This window comes from Penicillium subrubescens, assembly GCF_028828155.1.
Source record: "Penicillium subrubescens strain IBT 31985 chromosome Unknown utg000004l_segment0_segment0, whole genome shotgun sequence".
NCBI lineage: Eukaryota > Fungi > Ascomycota > Eurotiomycetes > Eurotiales > Aspergillaceae > Penicillium > Penicillium subrubescens.
Genome location: NW_026643154.1, coordinates 3189699 through 3209747, shown reverse-complemented (window position 1 = coordinate 3209747; position 20049 = coordinate 3189699). Strand labels below are relative to the sequence as shown.

The 20049-nt window shown below is 48.3% G+C and overlaps 7 protein-coding genes across 7 annotated transcripts; 4 read left to right on the top strand and 3 right to left on the bottom strand.

The window, feature by feature from the left end:
• Positions 1-248: 248 nt before the first annotated feature.
• Positions 249-1206, top strand: N7473_006194 (alpha-L-rhamnosidase; the record flags this gene model as incomplete). The annotated part of the gene is made up of 3 exons (XM_057152134.1): positions 249-374; positions 471-805; positions 837-1206. 3 exons carry the CDS (start codon positions 249-251, stop codon positions 1204-1206), a joined length of 831 nt encoding a protein of 276 aa, XP_057009939.1.
• Positions 1207-5638: 4432 nt separating this feature from the next.
• N7473_006193 (uncharacterized protein) lies at positions 5639-6376 on the top strand (the record flags this gene model as incomplete). Its single annotated transcript, XM_057152133.1, has 2 exons — positions 5639-6089; positions 6174-6376. 2 exons carry the CDS (start codon positions 5639-5641, stop codon positions 6374-6376), a joined length of 654 nt encoding a protein of 217 aa, XP_057009938.1.
• Positions 6377-6690: 314 nt separating this feature from the next.
• On the bottom strand, positions 6691-10081 carry N7473_006192 (alpha-mannosidase; the record flags this gene model as incomplete). Its single annotated transcript, XM_057152132.1, has 3 exons — positions 6691-8043; positions 8103-9879; positions 9936-10081. 3 exons carry the CDS (start codon positions 10079-10081, stop codon positions 6691-6693), a joined length of 3276 nt encoding a protein of 1091 aa, XP_057009937.1.
• A 713-nt stretch (positions 10082-10794) lies between these two features.
• On the top strand, positions 10795-12636 carry N7473_006191 (uncharacterized protein; the record flags this gene model as incomplete). Its single annotated transcript, XM_057152131.1, has 7 exons — positions 10795-11079; positions 11138-11191; positions 11247-11470; positions 11547-11581; positions 11631-11846; positions 11906-12543; positions 12607-12636. 7 exons carry the CDS (start codon positions 10795-10797, stop codon positions 12634-12636), a joined length of 1482 nt encoding a protein of 493 aa, XP_057009936.1.
• Positions 12637-14238: 1602 nt separating this feature from the next.
• On the top strand, positions 14239-16988 carry N7473_006190 (uncharacterized protein; the record flags this gene model as incomplete). Its single annotated transcript, XM_057152130.1, has 4 exons — positions 14239-14701; positions 14997-15075; positions 15123-15586; positions 15640-16988. The coding sequence occupies 4 exons, from the start codon at positions 14239-14241 to the stop codon at positions 16986-16988; spliced, it is 2355 nt and encodes a 784-aa protein (XP_057009935.1).
• A 104-nt stretch (positions 16989-17092) lies between these two features.
• Positions 17093-17769, bottom strand: N7473_006189 (cupin domain-containing protein; the record flags this gene model as incomplete). Its single annotated transcript, XM_057152129.1, has 2 exons — positions 17093-17322; positions 17373-17769. The coding sequence occupies 2 exons, from the start codon at positions 17767-17769 to the stop codon at positions 17093-17095; spliced, it is 627 nt and encodes a 208-aa protein (XP_057009934.1).
• A 361-nt stretch (positions 17770-18130) lies between these two features.
• N7473_006188 (uncharacterized protein) lies at positions 18131-19913 on the bottom strand (the record flags this gene model as incomplete). Its single annotated transcript, XM_057152128.1, has 5 exons — positions 18131-18372; positions 18437-18648; positions 18712-19230; positions 19280-19557; positions 19608-19913. The coding sequence occupies 5 exons, from the start codon at positions 19911-19913 to the stop codon at positions 18131-18133; spliced, it is 1557 nt and encodes a 518-aa protein (XP_057009933.1).
• Positions 19914-20049: the final 136 nt, after the last annotated feature.

The following is a 20049-nucleotide window of genomic DNA, read 5'->3' as shown; positions in this document are numbered from 1 at the left end:
GAAATCAATGGTCAGGCTACAGCGGACGGGCAACTTTCTCCCGGATGGACCAACTACGACTTTAGACTTTCTATCAGACATTGGATGTGACCGGTCACCTTCATGAGGGTAGCAATGTGCTCGCCGCGGAGATTGGGGAAGGGTGGTATGCCGGTCGATTCGGGCTTTTTGGAGGACGACGCAATATCTATGGCACTCTAGGGCTCATTTGTGAGCTCGTCATCACCTACGCAAGCGGAGAGGTGTAGATGATTGGAACTGGGGATGATTGGGAGGCTTCCTTTGGACCTATCATCACGTCTGAGTTGTATGATGGCGAGGTCTATGACGCTCGGCGGAAGCCCAATATGGATCAGGAACAAGCCTGGCTGAGAGTGAAGTGAAGCAGCTTGGATTCAATAGTGCCTAACCTTTTCTCGCCACATTCCCCACCAGTGCGTTGTACAGAAACTATTTCATTTTTTAAAGAGGTTGGCCCTAGTTCGCAAAACAAGTTCATCCTAGACTCTGGTCAGAATCTGGTTGGGAGACTACGAGTGAGAGTCACAGGTGCTCCCGGGCATGTCGTGACATTCCAGCATGTCGAAGTTCCAGAGAACGGGGAGTCCACGACTCGTCCCCTCCGACACGCAGCAGCAAATGATACACTTATTTTGTCAGGAGATGAAATCATCTGGGAACCTCGATACACCATCTACGGTTCTCAGTTTGTCGAGGTGACCAACTGGCCATCATCCGACGACTTGCCAAAAAGTGAGGACATTGTTGCACGCGTTTTGCACACCGACACGGAGCGTACGGGATAGTTCGAGTGCTCTAATCCACTACTCAACCAGCTACACGACAACATCATATGGGGAATGCGGGGCAACTTCGTCAGCGTACCTACCGACTGCCCTCAGAGAGATGAGCGACAAGGGTGGACTGGCGATATCCAACACCACATACGATGCCAACTCTCTCAGCCATGAGTTCGAACAGTTGATGCGTACCAAGCGATTCAATCAACTTCACGATTCATCCCGGTCGCGAGCTGGATCTCAGTCGCCTGCGCCTTCGCACGCCAGTCACTCGATCCCGCCGCCTTCACGAGCGCCGCCACTAGAGCCTGGCTGGAAGAACATTCTAGTCCGTCCTATTCCTGGTGGAGATCTTTCGCACGCCAAAGTCAAGTACCTGAGCCCATCTGGCAAGCCTGCGAGGTGAACTGTTACCTTGATTTTAATTTTCGGGGTGATATCCAAAGACCCAAAATTATTAGTTTATACAAACTGCGATTCTCTAGATTTGGTGGGAAATTTTCCGAAAGCTTTTGTCACGCCTGATTGACGAGGGTCGATGGCACTGGCCTGCAAAGCCTTGCCACAAGGACGACGCCTTGTGCCCGGTTTCGGGCTTCGGAGACCACTTACACCGACAAATAGCCCATTTCAAGAATTGGATGAGCTTGCCTCCTCTCCTTCGCCATCTTTATCGTATCTTGGCATTTCCTCCATGCAAAGTCTGCATATATGGGGCCGACGGGGCCGACGGGGGTGAAGAGATTAGACCTACCGAGCTCGGTTGACACCAGGTCCTTTTCGTAAGTGGAGTCAATCACTCTCACCGACCTTGTAAGTTTTCTTGAATGGTATTGATAGTATTGAATATGAACAAAGTAGCTAGTGATGGGTAGCATCGGATTTTAAGACTGCGTTCGGCTTGTTCTTCAATGAATTCCAATGATCTCGCGGTCAGTTCATGCTTGCAAGAATCCAATTGCGGGGGTCTATCGGAGGGGAAGACCGGCCGTCATATATAGAAGGACGTGGGGACCGCAGTATTCATCGGCTCAAACTATTTCATAGTGGACATTCGACCACAAATTCTGGGCGAGCTAACAACAAGTGTATTCACCACGCGGGGCGAAGCCGACTTTCACTCGCAACAATTACTTTCATCAATCTTCAAATACCATCTGGGCTCTTCCTTTGACCCCGATGTAATCTCTGCAACCATTGATTGCAATATTACTCTCAGCTATATCACCATTTGTTTCGATTACTGGCTTGGGTGTTGGACGATTGAGAATCACTTCTCACACGACAGAGCAGGCGAAGCCTCTCTACCGTGATAGCTCAAAGTCTATCGATGAAAGAGTCTCCGACCTACTGAACCGCATGACACTCGCTGAAAATGCCGGGCAGCTCTTCCATTCTATGCTTCTTCCCAGCTCGGAAGGATCACTTGCGCCAGCAGTGCCAAACTTTGATATTCACGATACCAAATCACTTCTCTTTGCAAAATTTATAAGCCATTTCAATCTGCTTGGCCCGATTCACGACTCCTCAATGGTTGCCAAATGGCAAAATTCCCTTCAAGAATTTGCTCTTACTCATACCCGCTTGGCAATACCGATCACTATTTCCTCCTATCTCTCCGGAAAGCTAGTTCAGGCTTATATTCGTGGGTTTCAAGGAAGCATGGGCCTGAAAAGCAGCGTCTCGACAATGACTAGCATTCTCTAGGCGGTGGTCCACAGTTGGGGAGAAGATCCTCACTTTTCCTACGGTCGCGAGCAAGTGTATCGCGAGCAAGTGTATCGCGAGTAAGTGTATCGCGAGTAAGTGTATCCCGGAAATAATATTGAATATCACTTGAAGCCCTTCGAAAAAGCGATCGAAGCTGGTACACGTCACATTATGCCATACTACGGGATGCCGGTTGGCACTGAATGGGAGGAAGTTGGTTTTGCAATCAATAAAGCCGTGATCACGGGACTACTTCGCAAAAGAATGAAGTTCGAAGGCATTATCGTCACTGACTGGGGTCTTCTCACAGATGCTGTCATTTTGGGGTAGGAAATGACAGCACGAGCTTGGGGTTGCGAGAGCCTTTCAGAATTGGAAAGGGCGAAGAAAATTCTCGACGCCGGATGTGATCAGTTTGGAGGTGAAATGCGAACGGATCTGGTTACTCGACTAGTCGAAGATGGCCTTGTTCCAGAATCTCGGATCGATCAATCGATACGGCAGGCGAAATTCGTTCTCGGGCTTTTTGACAATCCATTTGTTGACGAGGAGGCCGCACTGCAAATCGTTAGACAGCCTGGATGGAAGAAAGAGGGCGAGCAGCTCAAAAAAGGCATTCACTCTCCTGAAGAACCACAACAATATCCTTCCACTCCGAAAGGACCAATATTTGGGCAAGAAAGTCTAAATTGAAGGTGTCAGTCAATCTTCTGCCGCCGCAAGAGGCTTCGAACTGAGTTCCTATGATGAAGCCGATATTGCCATCTGTGTCTTAGATGCCCATTTGAGCCTCGTCCCGGCGGCTTTGAATCTCTCTTCCGTGCAGGCTCATTGGAATTTTCTCAAGAGGAAAAGATACATTAAAAAAAAATACTCTCGAGATTCCCTATCAGCATTGTGGACGTGTATCTTGATCGCCCAGCAGTCATTCTAGAGGTTGTGAGCCAGGCTACTGCTTTGACGGGAAGTTATGGTAGCAGCGAGGATGCTTTCCTGGATGTCATTCTTGGCTTGAAGGGGGCTAAACCTCAAGGCAAGCTTCCTTTTGACCTGCCTAGCAGTATGGAAGCAGTGGAGAAGAGCAGGGAGGATCTACCCTACGACACAGAGCTTCCCTGTTCAATTTTGGATACTGTCTAGATTCTTCTTGAAGTTTCTTTCCCCTCCCGCCTTCTTGTTTTCTATGTCTCGAATTGGTCTCATAAAATATTCCCCCCATCCCTGGGGTCTATAGCCTGGAAATCTGTTCGCAAATCTTTTTGCTGATTTCTTCTCTCGATATTTCCCGTCTCATTTTGTACCTGTTTCACACCATGATCTGTTCTGGCCCTGTTGGAAGATGAATTGTCTCTGTGCTTTAATTGTATGCTAGCATTGAACCGCTCCCATTTCCATTTTCTCTTATCTGTCAGCCGTGATAGTGCTTGTGTTCATGGTGTCCTTCCCGTTCCATGCTGTCCAAATAATCAATACCTGAGTTCTCCTTGGACTTCGTTTAGTGACTAGTGAGACTCCTATCTCATCAATTTTCGGGATTTGATTCTAGTTACGCGCTGCTCCTCCATGTAAACTATTAATCCAAGCTGGTGTCTCTCTGAATACACAGGAAGTGAGATGGGGGCGGGGCGTACAAAGTGGTCGGGGATTAGGCAGAAACCCCCTGAGTATCCTGACATTGACGAAGTCCAACTACTGAGATGATAATTATTGGTCGAGGCTTCTCGCACGCCACATTCTACGCGTTTCGGATGATACCAAGAAAATGTACACCAAGCTATTTGCAAAACACATGCCAGACAATCGCACCAGAGTTCTAGAAGTTTGAACCCCCGACAGATGTTCAATATCATGTTATCAGTCACGAGTTTGAATATAGAATAAAAGAAACCTGGCCCATCAAGAATGATGGTGCACAAGTCATTTCAAACAATGTTATAGGACAAAGTAAGTTGAACAGTAAATGGGGATATAGCGCCTCGTGCGAGAAGCCCCAACCTAATTATTCCCTGTCTGCTGCCTCAAAACTCAGACATATCCCTGATTTCAGGCTTCACGTTGCTCGGGTTATACGCGCTTACTTTACAGCTTTCACTTGTCTCTTAGATTACTCAAAATGCATCCATAAAGTCTCGTTATGAGCCGATTACCCACAGGGGATGAGACTGTACCTGCTTCCCTGTACGAATCCAGAGGGATTTTAGGCTATGCCAAGGAGGGTTAACAGCGAGTGGGAATTAACTTCTAGGAGAAGGACAGTCGGCGGAGATAGACCCACCCTTACCGATTAGGGCAAAGGTAAGATGTGAGATGGTTAATATTAGCGAGATTCGTTCATTTCTGCAGTAGTTTCGAATCAGCCCGATTGCCTAACTAGGATACCTATTGGCCTTATGAATCAGGCACAAGGGCAATGGCCTTCGTCCAAAGTGCGTTCGGTTAACTGGATACCCGGACCCATACGAATCCGGGCGGGTGTATGATTTTTTCGTTTTCATTCCCCTTTCTCGATCTCAAAATATCCTACATCTGTTGCCTGACATGTTTATTTTTTTTTATCTCTTACGCCAACCAACGGTGCAATTTTCACTGCCCTCCCCTTAGTTAGCAGTTTTCTTACTGTGGGTTGAGATAAAGTACAGTTAAATTCGTCAGTCCTGTGATTGGAGTGTCCCTGCGTGAATAATTCCGCACTCCACTGCTACCTCAGCATGGATTCTCACAAATATAGTGTGCTTGGTAAGGCTTACATATGGTGATTCATAATCTTTGTCGGCATCTCAAAGTGGGCTCTATTCCGCTGACGAAATCTCGGCGATCTGAAGTCCGTAAATCCGGTGCAATCACAACTGTGATTGGACAACCAACGGACAATATGGTGTGTCAGCGGGGCCTATGGAGAAGCGACCGCGACCATGGTTGGTACAATGCCGGTCAAAGGAGAAGGCATGGATATGTTGTGGCGCGATAACGAAAATTGAAAACTCAGGAGCATTGAACTCCACAGCAAGAATTTGCTAAAGAGCTTAATCCACAGTCTTATATAAACCCCACGGTCGCCATGCCATATATCCATCATTTTTCTTCAATAGATCGTATCAATATCCTCTCCCTATCACAAATCTATCACAATGGGCTCCACTGCTGTTGAATTCAAGAACTCTGCCACCTCCACTCTCCTGGAGCTGGTCAAGAGCCGTCGGACCTACTACGGTCTGAAGGCCGAGAGCCCCATCTCCGATGATGCCATTGAGAGCATCGTCCAGGACTCTGTTCTCCATGTTCCCAGCTCTTTCAACACTCAGACCTCCCGTGTTGTTCTCCTCCTGAAGGAGGAGCACAAGAAGGTCTGGGATATTGCTATTGGCGCGATGGAGGGCCTGGTTGCCGCTGGACATGTGTCCAAGGAGATGTTCGAGAACCACACCAAGCCCAAGTTGGACGCTTTCCGTGCCGCTTATGGAACTGTCCTCTTCTTCGTTGACTACGAGTCCCTCGCTGGTATCAAGGAGAAGTTTGCTACCTATGCCGACAAGTTCGATCCCTTTGCGCTGGAGTCTAACGCCATGTCCCAGTACCTTGGTAAGTTTCCAACCATTCTAATTGACGTCGGGGTTGAGATTGCACCCAAGATGAATATAATGAGTCTGACTATTGAATCTACAGTGTGGCTCGCTCTCGAGTCTGAGGGTTTCGGTGCCAACCTTCAGCACTACAGCCCCCTGATTGACGAGCAGATCGCCAAGACTTGGGACCTGCCCGCCCATTGGAAGTTGGACGCCCAGCTGGTCTTTGGTGTCCCCGCTTCTGAGCCCGGCGAGAAGACCTTCGAGCCTCTTGAGAACCGCTTCAAGGTCTTCGGCAAATAAGCGTCACGAAACCATCTTATTATTTTAGCGCTGCATCTAGAACAATGAAATAAGTCATCTAGACCATTATTCCAAATAGTAGGACTGTACTGCCCTAGCAAACAAAAGCAAGTGTAATCGACTTTCTAAAATTGTAAAACAACTTGTAACGAGTTGGCATTTCTTCAAAATCGGGCATTATGTAGCAACACAAGTATCCGTCAATTATATGAAGGCCAGGGCAATCCGTTGAGTACATTCAAGAAAATGATTATATTAATGAACTGGTTATTCCATTCAGAAAGCAGGAAAATCGAGAGATGTCATCGTTGTAACTAATCAGCTAAGCAGAGACGATATGTGCACACTTGGAATGGGCCCAAGTCCACTTTGAATACTCCCTCATCAACCGGGACCTCCTCTTCGTCATCTTCCAGCAAATTTGTCCTCACAACCTTGCTTACTTTCCATATAGTTTGTACCGTCCCCCGCGATCTGCCACCAAGAGAGTCATAGATCCGGATTATGACACTTCGCCCCTTCCGTGTGGGTAGCTCTCCGGTGCTGATATCTTCATCATCTTCTCCGCGCTTGATGGTGTCAAGGACTAGACTATCATCGCCCTTTAAAGTGATAGGAAATTGTCTCACCATGGGAGACTTCGGCTTGGCCACGAGGAGCTTGAGAGGATTGTTGAAGTTGAATGCCGCTCGGACAGTTCTCGCGCCTAGTGCTCCTGCATGTGGCATGATAGCCCACCGGATCGTGTGTTTGCCCATGTCTGCTGTATCATCGGGCGCCTTGGGCGATCGGAGAAGAGATAATCGCATGACATTACCGACTGTCGCAAAGCCGTATTTGCTGTCGTTGAGAATTGAGACACCATATCCATGCTCAGAAAGATCGGCAAATTTGTGGCAGCAGACCTCGAACTTGGCCATATCCCATGATGTGTTATAGTGAGTCGGACGCCTGACAGTACCGTACTGTGTCTCATATGATGCTTCCGTGTTGCGAATATCCACTGGGAATTCAACCTTGAGGAACTTCATGTTCTCGTGCCAATCAATCTCTGCGGTGCATTCCACAGAAGAATAATCACTTTCATCAAACGTCGCTGATAATGAAATGGTGACACGCATGGAGCTTTTGGAGCTGATCACAGTCTCAGTGGTAACGCTAACGCGGTGATAACTGTCCTCCGTGATAGAAGTGGATGAGCTTTCCAACTCCTCTCTTGTGTCCAGGTGGTAGACCTCCACATCCCAAGCTTGCCAGTAAATTGGCTTATCATCAAAAACGACGAATTGATTGGCCTTTTTGCCAAGTGGAATAAGTTCGCGGTCCACCTTTCGATCGTTCAGCGAGATGATGCAGCCTTTCTCAACTGTCAGAGATAACTGCGCGTTTTGGAGCTTGAATACTCCGGCGGAGAGCTCTCGAATCGTGACGGGCCTCTCTGTTGAGACTGGGGACATTCTCTCGAGGGCAAGTAAATTTCCATTGCCCGAAGCTATGAGACAAGAATCGCCCGAAAATCTAACAATCTCCTTGCGATGCCAGGGAAGAGTATTGAGAGCGACCGTGTGTTGAGACTCCGACTGATTGGCCTCTAGTAGCTCCAGATTAAATTGTTGGTAGAGTACCCGAAGGACATTCTCGCCTGTCTTGAATACATCCGCATAAACCTGATACCATTTTGTTAGTCCAACTTTGGAATTATATCATTTGTGCACTTGTCACGTACTTGATCCGAGTCGTCGTAACACATTCGAATTGCAGTTCCTGGAAGGCAGTCGTGAAATTGACAGAGTAATATCTTCTGCCACATTTGGTCAATCTCTGCCTTCGGGTATCTGTAGGAACTATCCGCAATTGATGCAACTGTAGCGAGAAGCTCAATATCCCTCATCAAGAATTCGGCCCTTCGGTTGTTTTTCTTGGTGCTGGACTGAGTGGTATAGGTACCACGATGCAGTTCAAAATACAACTCACCAGTCCAGGTCGGAAACAGGTCTGATTTGCGCTCCAGCCTCCGGAAAAAGTCATCGGCAGACCCTCCGACATGCACACGAGGTAGTAGACCGACCGTATCTGATACACCACGGCATCGCCTGAGTCGTTCGAGATGCTGCCATGTTGGACCACCTCCGCCATCACCTTTACCAAATGCCATAAGGGAGGTGTAGTCTTGGTCCATCGAGAGGTGGTTTGTGACACAGCGTTGGACATCAGCAACAGTGCATTCTGCAGTGTACGTTCGCACGGGAGGCATATGGCAAAGGACCTGGCTTCCGTCAAGTGATACCCAGTTGAATGTGGTATGCGGAAATTGATTGATATTATTGAAACATATTTTTTGTGTCAGAAAGTGCGGCATTCCAGCTTGCCTGGACAATTGTGGAAGCTGGGCACTGAACCCAAATGAATCTGGCAGCCAGAGGACACGGCTGCGGGAGCCGAAGTTCGCTTCAAAGAACCGCTGCCCATACAGGAACTGCCTGACGAGAGACTCGCCATTTGGAAGGTTTGTATCGTGTTCAACCCAACAACCACCGATCGGCTGGAACTGCCCAGTTTGGACCTTTTCTTTCACCCGCTCCCAAGCATAGGGGTACTCTTCCTTGAGCCACTGGAATTGCTGGGCTTGCGAGCATGCAAAAGTCAATTCCGGATACCGGTCCATCAAGTCACATTGATTGAGCCACGATCGAGTGACTTTTCTCTTTGTTTCTGCCCAAGGCCATAGCCAGCACGTATCTATGTGGCAATGTCCAATTGCAAAAACATCTGCATCTTGCTGATGACCAGTTGAGTAAATGTCGCTAGAGCTTGTTTGCGGCCCAAGAAACTCTTCAGCGATCTTGCGACACCGGATGATTGAATTTTTGTCGCCAAGCTTGAAATTGTTCATGATCTTAGTACCGACACTCAACGCTTTATGTTGTTGCCAAGATTCCTCTGGTAACACAGTCGCAGTGTCATGGATGGCAATTATGTCCATGTAAAGCATTCTTGCGTCCAAATTCACGGCGACAATCTCGGCCTTGGACAAAGCAAACAGTTTGTTTTGATCGGGTGGCTGGATCGAATCGCCTCCAGGGTTATTTTTGAAGATTGGTCGGCCTGGACCATTCCCAAACATGCCATTGCATGCCATCTCTATGTAGATGAGATGTTGATTTCCGTCCTTGAAAGAGCTGGGGATAATCCACTCAATGCGCTCTCCTCGACCAGTTAGGCCTTGAAGAGGCTTGCCGTCCTCCGTCCAAACTGTACCTTCATTGTTGCAGTCCCAATGCAACTCGACATGGTCTTTGCTACAAATGGCCTCGGGAAGCTGGATATAGACCTTAAACCAGTGTGTAGACCAGGAGGGCCCAAACTGTTGACCTAAAGCCGCGGGTTCATAGTGATTGGAAGGGTCCGTTGCCTCCTTGAAAGTAGGACGCTGACTACCTGAAGCATGCCAAACGAATAACTTGACATGGGGATGACCGGAGAAAACTCCTTCATTTAGCATGCTGTACGTGAATATTAGCTGATCCATCGAAATTTTTGATGCCCTCAGTTTACATACGCAATTAGGTTGACTTTCTCCCATTGTCCCGGAGAATATAGTTGCGATAGACGGTCCTTGTCCAGGCGCGCAATTCGCTTTCCCACCGGCCTTGGAGCTCGGAGTGGATATGAAGGCGAACTGGCGTCAATTTCGTTAGAACACATTGCTTGATCGGTCTATATGGAGGTTTTGAAAGAACAAGGTCAGAGGACAGGCCACCTTGTCTAGTAAGTAAATGATGACTGCGAGGATAGACAACAACCAGGTCTTCGCATTTCGCCGAGGTTCACCCACTTCGCAGTGATCGGGTACCAGTATCCGAAAGTCTCACCCGGATAAAAGGCCTAAAGCCAGGATAAGTAAGAATTGATAGACCTTGGCGTAGCTCATCAGTAGAATACGGAAAAGATTATCGCCAACAATTTGCCGATTCGTTGTTCGGACTGTGAATTCCGTAGGGAAGACAAAGGAGTCAATCTAAGCGAGAAGCCTGTCCAATAGGATAAATTTAGTGTCGCGAGGCTAGTCGCACGGCAGGAGGGACGTTTGTCTCGGTTGAGACGATCCAATCAAGGATGGGTAAACAAACGCTTAAAATCCGGTCGAGGGGTCGTAAGCTGGGCGGAGGCTTACCCCAGATCGTCTTAAAGCTTCCCCGCCTCTCCACAAAGGCGGGTGTGGGGTTGGAAACATTGCGCCAGAACCAGAAAGAGTAGGAAAACAAAAATGATGGGCTGGTGGGTGCTAGTCTTGCGGCGCGGCTAGTGGAAAGATAAATTGACTGCCACAGCCGTGTCCTGTGGGTCTTAGATGTCGGCATTTCACTGACGAAGACCTGTTTCCCTCAAGACCGCAGGAAGATTGAGCGCTGACTGCCATGGCCAAAGCCAGTGAGATCAACGAGGCCCCAGAGGCTGTGGAGATGGACGTGGTGAAGGAGCATATGAACTACGACCTCATCGATCGAGAAGTTGCTGAATATGCAAACGCGACGATTGTGGAGATCGATGAAGCCACAAACCGTCGACTTAAGAGACTCATCGATACGCGTGTCATGGTGGTCATGGTTATCACCTATCTCATCCAAACTTTGGACAAGGGAACAATGTCATATGCGTCAATTATGGGTATTCAAGAAGATAACCACTTGGTGGGCCAACAGGTCAGTTGCATCGTCGAGATAGGGTCCTGAACCTACAATAACCTCATGCAATTATTAGTACTCGTGGATGACAACAATTCTATACATGATCATCCTGGTGGTCGAATTCCCGGTATGGACACCTCCTTGGATGTGTGAAGTTGGACATACCTCTTATCGCTCCACAGGAAAACTACATCATTCAGCGAGTCCCAATTGCCAAGTGGCTGTCAGGCAATATTATATTGTGGGGCGTCACTCTAGCCCTCCAGGCTGCAATGAAGAACTTTGAAGGACTTATTGCGCTAAGGGCCTTCCTCGGCGTATTTGAAGCCGTTAGTCAACCGGCTTTTACCTTGTTGTCTTCTATCTGGTATACGCGCGAGGAGCAGGGTGGAGCAGTGACCTTTTGGTATGTTCATAACTCCGTCAACCTCCGAAGGACAAAAATTGCCGTCGTGTTCGGACTTGCTGATAATCATCAACAGGTTCATGATGAATGGGTTGAATCAAATTCTTGGTGGTCTATTGGCATTTTGCTTTTCGTTCATCCCTGAGACTTCTCCCATCAGCTCCTGGCAGGCCCTTTTTCATGGCATACGGTATTCTGACCGTATTCTGGGGTGCATTTGTTGGCTGGTGGATGCCTGACTCTCCCATGCGAGCACACTGCTTCACTGAGAGCGACAAACATCTCATGGTCGAACGTGTACGTCGCAACCGTACCGGTTTACAGAATCGCAAATTCCGCAAGGAGCAGGTGTGGGAAGTCGTCAAGGATCCACAGGGTGAGTTGAAAAAAACTTTTCCTGCAATGATTTGTAAAGTGTTTGCTAATGCCGCGCAGTTTACGCCATTGCACTTATCCAGCTTTTGCTTACTATTCCCTCCGGTGGACTTGGCGCCTTCAACAATATAATTGTGAAGTCTTTCGGTTTTACGACTTGGCAAACCCAGCTGCTTCAAATGGTCTCCGGTGTCGTTCAGCTCACTGCAATGCTGTCGGCTGTCTGGATTGAAAAACGTTATAAGCAGACTATATTTGTCATGATGGCTTCGGTGGTACCCACTATCGCCGGCGTGGTCGTCCTTCTCACCGTCCCATTTTCTCATCATAAGCGCGTCGGCCTTCTCTTCGCCTACTATATTATGATCGCATACTGGGGCTGCGCTGGTCTCGCCCTTTCCATCGTCACCCGTAACGTTGCTGGTCAGACGAAAAAGAGTGTTGTCATCGCCTGTAATTTTGTCTTTTGGGCTGTCGGCAACGCAATTGGCCCCCAGACTTTCCGCTCTAAGGATGCGCCACGCTATTTCCCAGCACTGGCAGCGGTGCTAGGTTGTTTTGTGCTTTTGGAGGTTGTTCTCCTTTCACTACGCACATGGTATGTTACTGAAAACAGGCGACGCGATCGGAAGATTGAACAAGGTGAAGTGGCGGCTGATACGGCATTTGCTCACTCATTCGAGGATATTACTGACCGAGTAAGAACCATTGAATTTTGTCTTTAATCCTTGAAGGCGTCTTTTACTGATCAATCGGTTTAGGAAAACCCCAACTTCCGCTATATCTATTGAGTATGAGCTGAAAGGAGCAGACAGGTTGAGTCAATTACTCTAGTCCAATAGGAGGCCAATGCGTGTGAAGTATATATTGGAGCTGTACAGTTACCTTTTGACGCACATCAATCTCAGTCAAAGGGACACAAATAAGACAGAAGTGGCCTCTTATCTGAACTCCTTTTATCAACCTTACCCGATAGACATTACGTAGGGCGTACCATTTAAGCCAGGGCTTAGATGTACAAATTCCATCTTTTGGCCCCTCATCCATGGCGTCTTTAGTCATCCGTTGGTGACATTCCCAGCCACCCATTAAGCGGGGTATGCGGCTGAAGGGAAGGGCAATGTCAGACTCAGATAGCAACGTTTGTCCTCTCACAGGTGCCAAGAATGGATATTTAGAGCAGTATGACAGGACTCGACGCGTCCACCGCTGCGACCGTCGCGGCCCTGGTGGTCGCGATCCTTGCTATGCTCGTGGCCGTCACACAGGCAGTGCAACAGTACTTTGTCACTGGTCAGCTTATCCGGTTATGCGACTCGGTCGTATACGGAAAAATGCCTGGTCGCGGACGGCGGGTCTGGCAAATGAGCCAGCTCAGATTCCGCGTGGTTTATTGCATCCCCCAAGTCAGTCTACACAGGGACCTGTGGCCAGTAAAACTTCCACATATCCCATCTTATGCAAAGGGGTCTCAGGCTTTACCTGATCTCGGTCTTCTAAGGATCGGCAATAGCGAAAGGGATGATGTATGCGACAGCAAATTCCGAAAGCCCAGGCCAGTTGGCCGGTCGTCTGTTTCCTTCGCAGCCGGGGAGGCGTCATGGGTGTCTTTCTGTCGAGCAGTTCAGCCCTCAAGCGGACGATCGATGGCTCTGGATTTGATTCAAGCCGATGCCGACCGGTGCCCTTCAGATCTACCGAATGTACCAATACAAATGTCGATGCGTGACATTGTAGTCATGGGGCTCATGACAGGCATGAAATGCACACAGGCATCATTCGAGTTGAAATCACTCTCGATGCAAGGACTTGCGGGCACAATCACTACATCTCAACACCCATTCCTGGGACCGCTGCTACACTTCAGTGCGCGCGATCTATCCATCGAGGAGATCCAGGATTTGCAAGTTGGGATCGGCTCGATCGATCCTTCTTGGATGGCACGGATATGGGACGAGGTAGTGGTTGCTGGACATCGTTACACTCGGCAAGAAAGGATGCAGATAGAGAGAGATGAGGCTATCTGGGCAAGAAGGCCTCGGGAACGTGCAATGGTTCCGGCAAACCGCAATCTTTCACCACCACCCGCTTCGTTGTACGGGCTGCGTCGGCGATCAAGCGTGGCTTCCACGGCGGCAATATCAATTCAGTCAAGTAATCAAGACATGATTCCGCATTGGAATACTCCAACCGCATCGTCTTCTTGTCAAGAGTATCAAACACTCTGGACTCGGTCGGACGGCGACTGGTATGTCGATAACAGTGCCCCGAATACTAGTCAAGCGCAGACCACAATGTCGCTGGGCTTGGAGAGTAGGGCAAGAGTCACAAACGCTGCCCTTAAAGACATTCCCGGAACTAAACGGGCAGTGTGGGTCAGAATATGGACCGCAATGTTGCAAAAAAAGAGAAAAATTGGCTCCGATGCACCATCGGACCATTTTGGGGTTGAAATTGAGCGCGGCAACCCCAGCCCAGAGGCAATAAATAGCCATCGCACCCATCCAGGAAGGTTTGCGGGACCAAAACAGAACTTTTTGCGTAGCTCACACCGTCATGCGCAGGATCAAGGTGCAGCCCTGCAGCCAAGGTGGTTCATCAAAGACTATATCGATCGAAAGCGAGCGATGACGAAGGACAAAGAAATTGCCGACGATGCGCCACGGGATGGCCCTCTCTTAATAGGTTGGTACGATGACGAAGGTCAGGAAGTTACAGAACTCAACGAAACAAAGGAGAACCTGGCCAAGATGGTTATTGAAATGTGGGCTCGCTCAAAAACCGAGTCTGGGCAGCAAAGAACGGCATTCTATGCGCAGAAATGGCGTGACGTCGTCCGACGGAGACAACTTGATCGTGAGAATCGTATACGAGATCAGTCTCTTTCAAGCAGCAGATCTTTCAGGAATCGTTCCCAGTCCAGGTCAAATAATCGATACAGAAGTTCCGATTCTACACGATCTCGGAGAATCTTTGACAGCGGAGGTCGATGGTCACAAACACCTAGTCGTACCTCTCTCCACTCCAATTTCAGTGGCTACTACCCATCTGGAATGCGTCCTAGACGGCAACCGACAGTTTATGCCAATTACAGCGCAAAGTCTCATTCAAGAGATCGCTCATCGGATTCGAGTAACCTAAATCGTACCAGAGGATCTCAGAGTCGCTCAAGCTCCCACGTTCGTTCTCGTCCTCCTGTCAAACGAGACGTTGAGTATGGCGATACCAAGGTATCGAAGAATTCGGTCACACAGCTATATAACAAGCCCGATGCTAGCGAAAGCCCCAAATCTCCTGGATCTGGTCGGACACAATCACATGTTCGTGTTGAGTTTGGCCATGAAATTCACCTCATAGAGTCATCCAGCAGTGAAAATAATGCCAGTGAAAATGACAAGCGGTCATCCATCGAGCAAACGAGTATGTCCCCAAGGAAGGAGCCATCGAAAAATCGACCTGATCCGATTGAACCCGCCAAGGGAATTTTGAAACCACCCAAAGAAAAGTTCCCCGAAGAACCAAACCCCATTCGGGAAGGCGTTGCTCCATTGAAGAATACAGACCTGAAGGGAGTCCCATCAGGAGCGCGGTGGACTAAGATTGACCGTAGACTGGTTAGCCCAGCTGCTTTAGAGGCTGGAAATGAAAGGTTCGAAGAACAAGCCGACTATGTTGTCGTTCTTCGAGTTTTGAAGAAGGAAGAGATACAAGAGTATGCTTTGAGGACAACAGAACTCCGAGGTTGGTACATGCTATGCAATCGCTATGGTACACCGCTAAGCCATGGAAAACAGAAGCTCGAAAAGACGCACTAAAAAGTAAAACCGGAAGCCCTTCGAGAGAAAGCCGTGTTGACGGGTCACGAGGTCGTCGTCGCAGGCGAGAAGGTAGCTTGTCGCCAGACTTCGATCGAAGTCACTCCATATCACAAACCAACAGCGCCAGCGGTTCTCGAGAGGGCACACCCCAGGACTTCGAAGGTTCCAGTCAATCAAGGGAGGACATAAAATATAGAATTACCGGTGTCCACTCACATTCACCACCACGAAGTCGCCCAGATGGAAGCTGGAGAAGTCCAAACAATCGAGGTTCCGGAGACTGGGCCTCTGAACCTGGCTCTAGACGGCCATCTCGGCGCAAAAATATTTCCATTCGTTTCAATAACGGTTATTCGGATTCTGAAATATCCGAACTAGAGATAGAAGTACCCGAATCACACTACGGTTCCAATGCGTACGGTGCTTTCCATCGACGGCGTCAATCAATTGGACACGATCCATGGAATATCTCAGATGACGAGACCCAATATGAGGAGACCAGATCGCTCTCCACTGAGAGTAGAGATACACTGAGTTGGTTTTGGGTATGCCAGATCGACGTTATACCTGGATATTTAGCGACTCCGTGGACGACACAATTTTCGACAGAATGCTGTGTTGGCGCAATTGCAGTCATTCTTGAGGCAATCGGAATGCTAACAGAATTTTCTCAACCGGTCTACCTCGATACCCCTTGTCATCCTCGCGGGCTGGATTGGATGCGCAGTGGTCTATCAACGTATCCACCATATGGAGTCAGCGCGAACCATCACCATGGAACCGTGATAAGCGGTGGTTACAACACGAAGATCTTCCCTGGTTTTAGAGCTCCTCTCTTTCAGATTGAGCTTCTTCGCCACTATGGCTTCCAGGTTGATCGACATCAGCCTTCCGACGCTGCAAACCTTCGTGCACGGCTCACTGAGTTGATGGCCCTTGACTCCTGGCTTTCTTACTGTGGTCGCCAACCTGAGATATGTGGGCATGGTCCACCTTCTGATCTCAGCATTTCAGTGGTCGGAGTCGGCGATTTACTTTACACTATGCCAAAGTTAATTGAGCGAACTATGGAAAGTTTTAAATTCGAGTTTACGAATCTTGAACGCACTGCGATTGATGGTGGACACCAAATTGTCCAGCAAATAGCGGGTAATCTCCTGGATACTCTTGGATGGAAGGTCGAGGGTCTAAGCCCGGGCGAGAAACTTTTTGCGCTTGTCGCAATGTTACGAGCATCGAAAATGGCGCTATGTATTGTGCAGGGCACTGATACGTCGAGTTTGAGAGAGATATTACTCAACGATGTGCAAGTGCATCTGGTTTAGATGTTGACATGATCTTTTGCAAATTTGACATCCGGTCACACCGGCCTTGCTTCGAATAGAGCTTGTCCCAATTTTCAAACCTTCATAGGCTCGCTCTTTGTCCCCTAGACTCGTATTTTGTAGTACTCGGGATAAGACTCCCTGTATCCCAAGATATATTTACCCAGAACAAGCCCACCGAATAAATTCAAGGCCACACCTACAGGTTTCGAAATTATGGTAGGTCCTGGAAGAGCAAGAACAACTCCACCAACCCAGTTGAAAAGCAGGACCTGCGGTAAACTCCGTGGGATGCCAGCTTTACGACAATCATCTCGATAAGATTGCACGTTTCCTAATGAGCCGGTTAGATTGCGTCACATTGTGCAACCTGTCTGGGCATACGGAAAAAAGCCTCATCTCGCTCTCGCCACTTCGGCTCAAGGACAAATTCAATCAATAATTCGTCTGACTCGCTAATATTGCGAAAAGTATGAATCGCCTTGGCTGGTATGGTGATCAAATCGCCCGCCTTCTTGATTATCTTATGACCGTTGCACACGAACTCGGCTGTTCCGTGTAGAACGTGGAATGTTTCTGTTTGGTGACGATGCCAGTGAAGTGGTGGTTGTAAAGCGATGTTCCTGTTTGCGTCACTCGAGCTGGGTGGCCAACGATTCACCACTAAATATCGGTCGGTCGGAGCCTTGAACTCGATGAAAGACCGGCCCCCATCGAAGACCACAAGATTCTGATTCGCAGTTATTGTGCGTGGAACCCTTTTTGCTAGAAATGACAGCATTGTTTGCTTGCTGAGCGTAGCCAGCGCGAGGTTGAGAGGGGAATTTGCGGGGGCCTCCAGATTTGGGGAACTTGTCCTTGGTGTGACGGGCGCGTCTCAGGAATTGCTTTTGCGACTTTCACGCGTGTAGGCCTTGACACCGCGATGAAATACAGGTTCCTGGCAATACAAGATGAATATCAATCCCGACTCGCTGAATAATAAGCATAGGAGAAAATTACGAAACCAAATGTCCAATTCCACTAATTATTCCTATTCTCGGAGATAAGCTATCTCGGTTGACTCCGCAAAAGAACGACCCGGTAGGCGTCTGTCGTAATCTGTTCAACAATCAATTTCCCGAGCACAACAGGACCCAACTTTAGTAAACGTAGCGGAACCTCAGATTCTCCCGATCCGTGAGATCTTCAAATCCTTCAAAGTCTGGAGCTACTTCAGACTCCACCCCTTCCGCACTAGCCAGTTGGTCTTTCTTCTCGTTTTGTCGCTTCAAGTGGAACCGCAAATAGAGCAAAACGAGTTCCAGAAGGGTATAGCATCCAAGATGAATACTAAATGCTGTGAAATAACGAGGTGCATCACGAGTCAGGAAAATTTGTGGACCTGGTGCATGTCATGTTAGCTACAAAATGTTGACTGGAATGTGAAAACGTGAGCACGGTCCTACCTATCGCGTTACCCGTAGCCCAAGCAATGAAATTGGCCGCAATAACCGTCGACTTCTTTGTCTGCCCGGCAATATTGCGGGAAATCATAGAGAGAGTGAGAGTTTGTGCGGCCCAGAATGAGAGTGTGATATAGTAGCTCATGAGTAAGCCGGCTTTTGTTGCTGTCGTCTTGTTCTGGACGGTCATAAGAACAATAGTGCCGATGAAAGACCTAGCGGCGTGTATATTTGTCAGTACATGCTAACGGCAAACGATGAACTCCAAACTAACTCACGGAATGCAGTAAGCTGCCATAACAATAAGATTTTGATTGGTCTTTTTGACAAGCCACATCGAAGACACCAGGACAAAGATAATGTATGCTCCGAGGACCATGGAGAGGAGTTGGGTCTGGAGTGTGGTGAAGTGGAATCCCTTGATGATGATATTGGCAAATGTTCCGAGTCCACTCGTCGGCAAAGTGGTGAACAGTTGAATTCCGCAGTAGCACCACATCTGAGGATCTTTCAATGCCTCAATGGCCTGGTATTTTCGGAATGTCTTATTTTGAATACCAGTACGATTGTCTCGGACTCGTTCAACCATTAGCCTCTTGTCTTCTTCAGAGAAACACTTTGCTGTCATGGGAGAATCCGGCATGAAGAGCAGCACGAACACTCCGAAGAGTACTGAAAAGCATCCATAGGTAATAAAAAGAGCTTGCCATGACTTAATGACCTTATCGGAGCCAATAAGACTAAATAGGTAGGCCAGGAGGCCACCGATCATTTGCTGAAACCCATTCATCATATACCTAATACCACTTAGTATTTTGATAAGATATGTGATGAGGAAAAATCTACCAGAAAGTAACAGTTTGTGCCTGTTCCTCACGCTTATACCACATCCCAGAGAGGCGAACGAAGCTTGGTTGAGCACAAGCCTCAAAAATGCCTAGCAGAATTCGACAAGCCAAAAGGCCTCCAAAACTCTTGACAGTTGAATGCAGCGCTAGAACCGACCCCCAAATTATGATGTTGCAACCTAGGTATTTCGCGATGGGAACTCGTTGAATGATCCAGTTGGTGGGGTATTCGACCACCAGGATTGAGAGGTAAACGCAGGTCGAGAGCCAAGCGTACTGTCCCGTGTCAGCAAGTTCTAGGTCCTGCCACCAGGAAGAAAGCTTACCTGAGTCCCGTGGAGGTGAGTATCGTCAAGTATACCCATAATACTGGTGAAGCTGAGAGTTCCTTTATCCAGAGCCTGTACAAGATACGTGGCAACCATGATCGTAAGTACTCGGCGGTCAATCAACTTTTTCAGACGACGAGATGTAGGCTCGTCAACATCAACTCGCCCCATGCCTGCGTACTTTTGGACTTCATGATCGACACGATCTCCGACCTGCGCTGACTTCAAGTCCTCCATGTCTGTGTTGATATGTTGCTCAAGGTGAGCAGATGACTTTGCCTCTTTTCCCTGAAGGTCTCCCATGTTGGGGTATAACGAGTTCACGCCAGGTACCAACGAAGGAGAGAGGTATTGATCGAAATAGGAGACTTCTTGAGAGACTCCCCGATAGCAGATGAAAGTGGCAAGCCTGAGGTCTCTATATATTCCCCACAGTCGA